The 10640-nt window shown below is 37.7% G+C and overlaps 1 protein-coding gene across 3 annotated transcripts in view; it reads right to left on the bottom strand.

Moving 5' to 3' along the window:
• The window catches only part of Hltf (helicase like transcription factor), a 58856-nt gene that overhangs the window by 44101 nt on the left and 4115 nt on the right, over positions 1 to 10640 (bottom strand). For all 3 annotated transcript variants that reach the window (XM_021157690.2, XM_029475291.1, XM_029475292.1), the window contains exons 3-8: positions 8365 to 8531; positions 7698 to 7831; positions 6977 to 7074; positions 4934 to 5008; positions 3119 to 3310; positions 116 to 211 (exon numbers count right to left, since the gene is read on the bottom strand). In XM_021157690.2, coding sequence (XP_021013349.1) covers positions 116 to 211; positions 3119 to 3310; positions 4934 to 5008; positions 6977 to 7074; positions 7698 to 7831; positions 8365 to 8531 — 762 coding nt within the window. The remainder of the gene's footprint in view (positions 1 to 115; positions 212 to 3118; positions 3311 to 4933; positions 5009 to 6976; positions 7075 to 7697; positions 7832 to 8364; positions 8532 to 10640) is intronic.

Here is a 10640-nt window from a genome sequence, read left to right as displayed (position 1 = left end):
AGAAAAAGAAAAAGAAAAAGAAAAAGAAAAAGAAAAAGAAAAAGAAAAAGAAAAAGAAAAAGAAAAAGAAAAAGAAAAAGAAAAAGAAAGAAAAGCGGCCTTCACTCTTTCTTACCTTTCCTGGATGATTCTTCTTGCCTCTCTTACTGAGAAGAGGCCTGCCATCATCAAAGTTGGTAAGAATGACAGCAATAGCAGTAAGAGTTTTGCCCTTTAAAATATTTTTAAAAGACAGATGGTCAGATTCTAAAACCCATATATAAAACATTTCAAGACCTATTCTAAAATCATAAAATACTGAGTATTAGTCAAATCCACAGCATGTATGGTTGTTAAATAATATAGTTATTAATGAAAAGTAAGCAGTTCACTTAATTAAGAAAAAACTTTCTTATACTAAATGACTTCAACAACATCATGGAAACTACAAACATCATGGAAAATTGTCATTTTATGGAAGGACTAACACACTATGAACTTCACAGCTAATTTAAAATAATTAGAAATTCTAACATATAGATGAAGACATTTCCATTATTTTCAATAGTAGGGTTCACAGTAATACAGAAATAAATCTAGCAATTTTAAAGCAGTCCCCAAAGTCTGGTCCTTTTATACCCTTTCAGGAGTATATAATATCAAAATTATGTATGTGTGTGAGTGTGTGTGTGTGTGCGTGCGCGTAGGAAGGTAGATGTGTGAGCATACATATGTATGGGGGCCAGAGAAGACTCTCAATAACAGTCCTCAGGCATGGTTAGCCTCCCTCCAAACCCTCTCCGAAATCCCTCCTCGCTCTTCTAACTCATGGCCTCTTTTTTCAGTAATTTTTGTTACATGCATATACGTGTGTGTGTGTGTGTGTGTGTGTGTGTGTGTATGTGTATGTATATGTATATGTATACATATATATATACACACACATATACACTCATATACTGGTTTTACTGGAAATAATAAATGAGCAACTGTCATTGCTAATGATTGAGTTCTAAGACAAATTTTCTTGAAAGTAACCAATGTAAGGTCTAAGGCATTGTCTTCAAAGGAAACTACAGAATATGTTGTTAGAGTTAATATCAATTTGTAATCAAAAGTTAAAATGTTACAAAACTTGCAAGTTATAATATGACTAAAGCAACTGCCAAAAATGTAACCCCTTTTCTCATACTAGGTTGATGAGGTGGGATAAGCTACTCAGTGTGTGGCACCGTTCCAAAGGCTGACATAACCATCAATATCTATTTCTCTGCCTCTTGACTGCAGTTCCAGGATGACCATCACTTAAATCTCCCCCTGTATCTTCCCCAGAACTGAAACTCAAAATGTAAACATATAAAGTACAGTAATAACATGACAGTTCAGCTCCCAATTTTTTCTCCTAAGCATCAAACCAACTTGCAAAACAAAGGAGACAGCATTCTCATATATGTTATTGTTTAGAGTTAATTAAATTGTGCTACTTATATAAGTTTTTGTCTATTGTTCAAGTATTTCAAAACTATTTAGTTTAATGTCTAATACTGTAAATGTTATAGAGCTCCAAGAGATAGCTCTATGACCAAACCAACAGGAATGGCTATGGTAACCAGTCACAAATATCTACTATGCTGCATACCTACGATCTGTGCTAAAATACGATCTCAAACACCGTCCTGTTTCCTCCCATAGCAATGGTGTTATTAAAGACATCAAGGAGTTTGAGGAGTAGGCCAGTAGGAAGGATGCATGCTTAGTATGGCTAACATCTATGTAATCCCCCGGATAGAGCAAAAAAAGGAAAGATGGAAAGGGGGCTGTAAGAAAACCGCCAGGGGTGCAAAGAGTCAGGGGTTTGTCCTACTGTTTGATTCTAGTTAGGGAACCGTAGCGTTAACAGGAGGATAGCCCCTCGGAATGGGGTTGGACACTGCTAGAAGAGTGAACTGTCTATAGTCATGCCAATGTTACTACCCATCAAGCCACACTGCACCTGAGCATGAGCTGAACCATGGGCTCTAACTCCCTCTCTTCAGCTTACCTCTTTCTTGGTCTGAACATAAGACTGCTTGAGGAGATGGCAGCAGTATCTTCTGTCCTCTTCCTCTGTCTGTCTTATCAGGCCTATCCATCCTGATCCCAGTCCCAGTCCCACTCCCACTGTACACTTTATTACAGCCATATTCTGATCTTGTTATGGCTCCAGTCTGACTTGTGGCCAATCTATCTTGTTTCGTCTGGCTACCATCTGACTTCTCATGGCTCTTGCTTGACTTTTCATGACTCAGGTCAAACTTCTCAGTATGGGTATTACTGTTTCTAAACTTTTTGCCACACCTAGTAACACTGAAACTGGGGTTATACGGAAAGCCAAGCCATGAGGCCAGTGTCCATGCTCTAGTAGCAAGGGAACCTGGAGGAAGGAACAGAGACACCTTGTCCTAGCTTAGCTTAGTGGTAGGCCCTCCCACCTGATAACCTCAAAGTCTGTGGAATCATCAAGCATAATCCTTAAGAAAGATTTTATTTTCTGGCTTGGCTCGATATCTGAGGACGCCTTTCTTGGCCAAGCAGATGTGCAGTAGTCACAGCAAGAAACACATAGATTAGTACAGTTATTTGGGTTACAAGAGGCTGTTAGACTATTCTTTCTCTCTTGTCAGGATTGCTACCACTACCAAAGGACTTCTTTCTTAAAACAGAAAATTAGGTGCAGGCTCCCCAGTTTAAAGTGTGACTCAGCCTTACTCTACTTACTACTGTTTCTTACAACTATGGGGACAGATTTTGCTATCACCAACCTTTACTTTTTAAAAACCCTATGAAAGGCAGGTTGCCATGAATTTCCACAAGAAAAGAAACTTGGGAATGAGTTTTTACACTCATTAATGTTGATGCATTCTGTTACTCATTTTTAACCATTCTTTGTTATTTGACCCATCTGTTGGTTCCCTAGTAGAACCTATTTTTAAAGAAAAACAAGAAAAAAGGAAACAAACAAACAAACAAACAAAACGTATTTTCTATCTACACTGAAAGCAAACCTAGTTCTAAGCTGACACCCTTCTTTCAGCTTAAAACTTTCTTTCTACAAAATCATAATTATAAGATTTTTCTAACTATAGAAAAAAAAGATTACCAAACCCATATCATCCGCTAGAATTCCTCCATGAACATTTTCCGGCCGTTCCTTCACAGAAAAATTTGTTATTGTATTGTAATATAAGTCATTGCGCTGTTCCCAGAATGGTGGCAGTTCTTTGCTGTTCTCTCGTGCGATCATCCAAGCTAGAGCTTGTTTTTGGTGTGGAAGCAACGGTGTTTCAATAGCCTACAAATATAGCATCATAAAGAGAAAGATAATCAGTCCTTTCTCATAAGCAGAACCTGAAACAGTTATCTTCTGGCAGTAGTAAATGTATAAATTACCGAGGCAGTTGATAATGCTGAAGCTTTACATTGTAATCATTGCTATACCTTTGAGTTCTTTAAATTCCCTACATAGCAACAGACCCCGACCCAGACATGGAGCTGGCAGAGATTTCCTCAGTGTTCTGACTATCTCTGCAGCCCATCAACTCCTTCCTTGTCTATGCAGAAGCTTTTTATGCAACACCATTGGTCAGTTCCAGGAATGATTTTTTGAGTTTCTAGAATCATTTTCTGAAAGTATTTGTCTATCAGGAAATGAGTAAAATGAAGAAAACTGACATTTCTTAAAAACAAAACAAACCACAGATAGCCAGGACTAGAGAAGTGGGTCAGGAGTTAAGAACACCATTCTTGCCGGGCATGGTGGCCCACACCTTTAATCCCAGCACTCAGGAGACAGAGGCAGGCGGATTTCTGAGTTCGAGGCCAGCCTGGTCTACAGAGTGAATTCCAGGACAGCCAGGGTTACACAGAGAAACCCTGTCTTAACAAACAAACAAACAAACAAACAAACAAAGAACACTATTCTTCCAGAGGTCCTGAGTTCAATTCCCAGCAACCACATGGTGCCTCACAACCATCTGTAATGGGATCTGATGCCCTCTTCTGATGTGTCTGAAGACAGCTACAGTGTACACATATAAATTAATAAAATAGATTTTATAATCAGCCTAGGTGCCATCAATAAATTAATAGAAATGAAAGGCAGTATATTTACAGAGTAGAGTTTTATTCAGCCATATTATTTATTCAGCCAAAACCATGTCTTATAGGAAAATAGATGGAATTTGGTCATTATTTTGTGGAAAAGGCCAGGCCCAGAAAGAAAGCCAGACCTACATTACATATTTTCTCTCATATTAAGAACTGTGTGTGTAGCCGTGGTGGTGCACGCCTTTAATCCCAGCACTTGGGAGGCAGAGGCAGGCGAATTTGTGAGTTCGAGGCCAGCCTGGTCCACAGAATGAGTTCCAGGACAGCCAGGGCTATACAGAGAAATCCTGTCTCAGGAAAAAAAAAAAGAAAGAAAAAAAATTCTGTGTGTGTGTGTGTGTGTGTGTGTGTGTGTGTGTGTGAGACTGTTCTTCCAGAGGTTCTAAATTCAATTCCCAGCAACCACATGATGGCTCACAACTATCAGTAATGGGATCCGATGCCCTCTTCTGGCATGTCTGAAGATAGCTACAGTGTACTCATATACATAAAATAAATAAATCTTTTTTAAAAAAAAAACTTTATACAACATATACAGAAAGTGTACTCATATACATAAAATAAAAAATCATTTAAAAAAAACCTTTATGCCGGGCGTGGTGGCGCACGCCTTTAATCCCAGCACTCGGGAGGCAGAGGCAGGTGGATTTCTGAGTTCCGAGGCCAGCCTGGTCGACAGAGTGAGTTCCAGGACAGCCAGGGTTACACAGAGAAACCCTGTCTCGAAAAACCAAAAAAAAAAAAAAAAAAAAACAACTTTATACAACATATACAGAAATAATTTTTTTTAAATATACAAGTTCAGTACCTCAGCTGGTTCCATTTCAACAGTTCTATCATCTTCTTTTAAATCTTCAAATAATTTGTCAAATTCCGTTTTGAGCTACAGTTAAAAAACAATAAATGCTGAACAAACCTATTAAAGTATAAATACTATGTAACGTATAGATTTAAAATCATTTCATTGAACAAGTCAAATGCTCAGAGGTATATAATATAAGTATCTGAGATATCCCACCACTCACTGACAAACATATAAGGTAATTTTTCTATAGAAGCAATGCACTCACTTTATATGCACATACACAAAAGTTATAAAGGAGCAAGGATACAGCCTGCAGAGAAAGCACTGGTCCCAGCATTTACCAGGCCCAGTCCTAATGCTACTGAAAGGACAGTGATGAAGCTCTAAGGTGCCAGTCACAGTCCTGTCACAAGTGACTCTGCATGTTTAGGCATAGATATGGCCTATGTCTTACCTTCATAAAATCAAGAATATGAAATAAACTAAACGACCAAGGTTCTTTCTACGATTAAAATTCTGTTATTCTTTTTAGCATTGAGTCTATTTTGGGAGACCTACTAGATACATCTAACTTGCTATGTTCTATAAAATGTTAGGCTAATAGGACAACTTCATCATTACACAATTTAGCTGACCATTAAAACTGATTTGCTCAGTTGTTTTTTGGGGGGGGAGTGGGTGGGTTGTTTGTTTGTTTGTTTGTTTGTTTGTTTTTATATGTGTGAGTACACTGTTGCTCTCTTCAGACTCACCAGAAGAGGGCATCCGATCCCATTATAAACGGTTATGAGCCACCATGTGGTGGCTAGGAATTGAGCTCAGGACCTCTGGAAGAGCAGTCAGTGCTCTTAACCACTGAGCCACCTCTCCAGCCCAATCTAGTTCAGTTTTAAAGTAACTTACACTGTATGTCTTATCATTTCTTTAAAAATTAGCATATGAATACATAGCACCCACCTAGAAGACAGCTTAATACAGGTGGCCTGCAGTTTGCCCACAAAGCACAGGCTCATGCCCTTTGAACACTGAGGAAAAACGAACTGGGAAACAAAAAGAACCTCACTAATGGATAAATGGATATAAAATGGTTTAGTGCTACTGTCAAAAACCATTAGTGAATACACAGTCATAAAAATGTTTTAATGTTATTGTCTAAATAATCTATATTAACATTAACAAACACTGTATATATTTTTTCGAAGTAACTTGGTGTAACAACATACTGAATTACAAATCAGACAAAAAAGTAGAATATACACCAAAATTTTTAAGTTTTTTTAAGATTGTATTTGCACCTTTTTGTAAAGAAAATAGTTGTCACATTCTAGTGTTTTTTATCACTACTTTGGACATTCTAAAAGTTTCAAACAAAAATTATATATATAATCATATCCATTTTATGAATGTATAGTTGTATATATGTGAATCTACCTTCCTTCTCATAGATCTAGCTAAACAACAGTCACACAAAAGTTATGTTTACACTGAGTCTGTATATATACATTTCCCTTGCCATTATTCCATAACCAATATGGTGTAACTACTGTATATCTTTTACACTTATAGCAGATTTATAATGTAAATTATGGCAGAAAATTAATTTAGAAATTGTTTAAAATACATAGCATGTGCAAAGACAATGCCTTTTATATAAGAGACTGGATGGTTCCAGAATTAAAAGGGATGAATGTATTCCTTATCACTGCCTTTTTAGACTATGTCTGCAAATAAATATCTACATTCTATTTGTTATACAAGTTTTCATTGTACTTTAAACAATATACCTAAAGATTACTAATACCAGCACATAGATATTCAACCTATTCTTTTAAACAGCAACCTTTAGCACTAAAAATTTACATTACAGTACAAAATAAGAGCGTATCAGTGGTAGCAGACGTGACAAACTTTTGTAATCCCAGTATTTGAGAGGCAGAGGCAGGAAGACCAGAGTTCCAGGCCATGCTCAGTTAGATAGTGATTCCTGACATAAGCCTGCATGAGACCTTGACTCAAAACCAAAGCAACCAACCACAAAAAGCTTACCTGGTCAGTTGTCATCTGTACTGCCACATGAGCCGGCCTACTATAGCTTGGTCCAGCTCTCCCAGAGCCCCATGCGTTCTCCAAACTCGACCCTAAAGCTATCATTTCCAAACATTAGGAATAAAATAGCCAAGTAAAAGGAAATTAAGCAACAGGAACAAACTAAATAACCAAACAGTATTAAAACTTCCCAGACCTGGCTGTGTACCTCACCTCAGTGGCAGAATACTTGGCTAGCATAGACAGTTCCCAGTACTACAATGAATATTAAAAATGAAACAAAATATAATACATTATTTAAGTGGTCTACCACTGAATCATATTCCTAGACCTAAAAAAAAATTTTTAAAGCTATATACTAAATGAAAAAAAAACTTATATTACTAAAATAATAACATACTATTTGAATAAGTTCTAACCAAACATTAAATTCCTTTCCATTCCTTACTAATCAGTTTTTCTTGTCTAAAAGTTAACTATTTTGTATAAGTAGTCTACAACGGTTACACAATGACAGTCAACATGATGCCTTCCTCAGAACGTGCCCTGCTGTTACATGATGAATTACTACAATATTCAACAGAAATATAAAAGGAAAAGTCAGCAAAGACTACCAAAAAAAGTTATAACTTGGAGCATTTTGTACATTACTACTTTAGCCAATCAAACTCATAGAGACTGATTACTTAATACTCCCCGCATCTTACAATATCAAACTTACTCTTTGGTGTGGGACCCAACTTAAGTCCATGTTTCTTCAACTGCTCTAAAACCACGTTTCTATTTTCTTCTTTTCCCCAGAAAGTCATATGAAGAGGCATGGTAAAAGTATTACTTGAACCAAAAGGAACTACACTATTACAGGACGGGAGAAAAAGGAGAAGTGGAAAGTTATTTCTATACTAATTCTGAATGCTAAATATACCACCAAACACAGACATGTAAAAGAAGGAATTATTTAAGCAAATTTGAAAAATCACAGTACACAGGAGGCTAAGGAAGGGTTCAGAGTTCGAGGCCAGGTTGTACTACCAGGAGCCCTCCATCATGAAATGCCTGTTGTAACGCATGCCTGTCATGCCAGCACTCAGGAGGAGTTTGAGGCTGGAGGGTCACTGTGAGTTAAGCTAGGTACAATAGCAAGACACAGGATATACTTCCTAATATGTAAACCCAAGGGAAAACAAAACCCTTTTTTTCTCCATGGTTATAATGTAAAGAGAATTAGAGAGGACAGCTATTTGCTGGATAGAAAAGGCAGAGAAGAAAATTGAACATATCTAAAGTACAGTAATATTAGGAGCCATGACACTTCCAGAGGCTCCAAAAGTGCTAACATAGTCAAAGATAACTAAAACCACAAGGATTAAACTCTAAAAGCACATTACCCTTCCACTTGTGCCAATTTGTTGTCCATGATATAGGCCACGGCAGCTGCAATCTCTCTCTTTATATGGCCAACCTGATTTCCATTCACATTATTTACTTTTATAGCATTCTTATCATAGGGATTATTAGGCTCTCGTTGTAAAGCAACCATTTCATTATTATTTACCTAGTAAAAATAAGGAACAGATGTAAATATATAAATATGAAGAGTGATAACTTGACTTAGTTGTTCGCTTTCTAGAGTTTCCATTCATGCATTATTGTTAGTTTTTCTTTGTTTTTTGTTTGCTTGCTTGGAACAGAGTCTCATGTATCCAGGACTGGCCTCAAATTAGATATGCAGTCAAAGATGATCCTGAACTAAAAAAATTGAACCTTCTTCCACTTGTTCCTAAGTGCTGAGATTACAGGTATGCACCGCCATTCTCAGCACTTTATTGTGTGTGGGACTGAACCCCAGGGCTTGGTAAGGACTACAAAGCATCCATCAATTGAGCCACAGTCCCAGCCCAAACTAGAAATATTAAGGAATTATGTTTTACAATGGCTCTTCTTCTCTACTTTTCTAATTTATATTCATTAGGAAGGCTAATAAACCATTAAAATCTGAAAAGTACAGTCAAATCTACTGTAAGATTCATTCGTCCTATATTGTTCAAGAGGTAATTTTTGGCTATACTTGCCCAGGTTGGGTCAGAGACACCTGCTTATCCATGTTCACATTTACTCTACTCATTGTGGCTAGGACATGGACACAGCCTATATGTCCATCAACTGACAAGAAGTGAAAATGCAGTGCCATCTACAATGGAATTTATATAAAGAAAAATAAAATGTGCAGGTCAATACAGCTGGTAAACATTACACTTAAGTAACCCAGACCCATAGCTACAAAGACCACATGTTCTCAATCATGTGGATCAGAGTGTCAAATCATTAGGTTTGTTTGATTTGGAATGCCTTACAATCCAGGAAACCAGAAACGGACAATGAGGGGAGGGCTTAAGGGTAGGAGAAAGAAGCCAGGTGGTATGAAAAGAAAAATAATGTGGAGGTTGAAGTGGGAGAGAACTGAGAAGATAGAGCAGAGAAACGTTTGGGGAGAGAGAATTTCCAGGAAGATATGTATGAAAATGGCAATGTAGAAATCGTGTGTGTGTGTGTGTGTGTGTGTGTGTGTGTGTCTGTGTAGTATTTTTCCATATAACAGAGTTTATTTAGAGTTACCCTACATGGGAGACTATGCTAATCCCAGAATCCACAGGTTTCCAAACAAAAAGTTCAGTGCCAGGTATGGGACACTACCAGTAGTCCAAACGATTCCCAAAACAATACAGGATATTGTCTTGGCTCTTGGCTTCCCAGAAGAACGTGATGGTAAGGCAAGCATAGACACATCATACATTGGCCACAGGACCGGGAGGAATGAAGGAGGTTCTGACTCAGTCCCTGCTGAGTAGCTTGCATAGTACTGGAAGGTGCTATGGAGTCCTCTGGTGGTGGGTGAGGGGGTCATCAACAATCTTACTCAGCTGTGACCTGCAGTGACTGGTGTGACAAGAACTGTCCATGGGTGTAACAGGCGTGAATGTTATGGGAGTAACTAACCATTTTCTGTTTGGGTTTCTTTTTATCAACATGATTTCAATTTATATATGTACATGTATTGAAAAATTACAGAATATATAAAGTCAGTTATAGTATTAAAAACTTTATGAAAAAGCCAGGCGTGGTGGCACACCCCTTTAATCCCAGCACTCGGGAGGCAGAGGCAGGTGGATTTCTGAGTTCGAGGCCAGCCTGGTCAGGACAGCCAGGGCTACACAGAGAAACCCTGTCTTGAAAAAACAAAAACAAAAACAAAACAAAACAAAACAAAAAAAAACCTTTATGAAATTCAATGTTTTAAAATGATATTACCTGCAAATACTATACAGTAGGAAAATGAACTAAACATGTAATCTATATACATTCTTTTTTATTATTATTATTACATGTAAGTACACTGTAGCTGTCCTCAGACACTCCAGAAGAGGGCACCAGATCTCATTACGGATGGTTGTGAGCCACCATGTGGTTGCTGGGATTTGAACTCAGGACCTTGGGAAGAGCAATCAGTGCTCTTAACCACTGAGCCATCTCTCCAGCCCCATCTATATACATTCTTATTAGTTAACTAGTATCATAGGAGCTGTGATGAAAGGATGGACCATCTAGAGACTGCCGTATCCTGGGATCCATCCCATAATCAGCTTCTAAACGCTGACACCATTGC

The sequence above is a fragment of the Mus caroli genome, chromosome 3, assembly GCF_900094665.2.
Source record: "Mus caroli chromosome 3, CAROLI_EIJ_v1.1, whole genome shotgun sequence".
Taxonomy (NCBI): Eukaryota; Metazoa; Chordata; class Mammalia; order Rodentia; family Muridae; genus Mus; species Mus caroli.
Note: the sequence above shows the minus strand (reverse complement) of the source record. Positions and strands in the feature narration are given on the sequence as shown.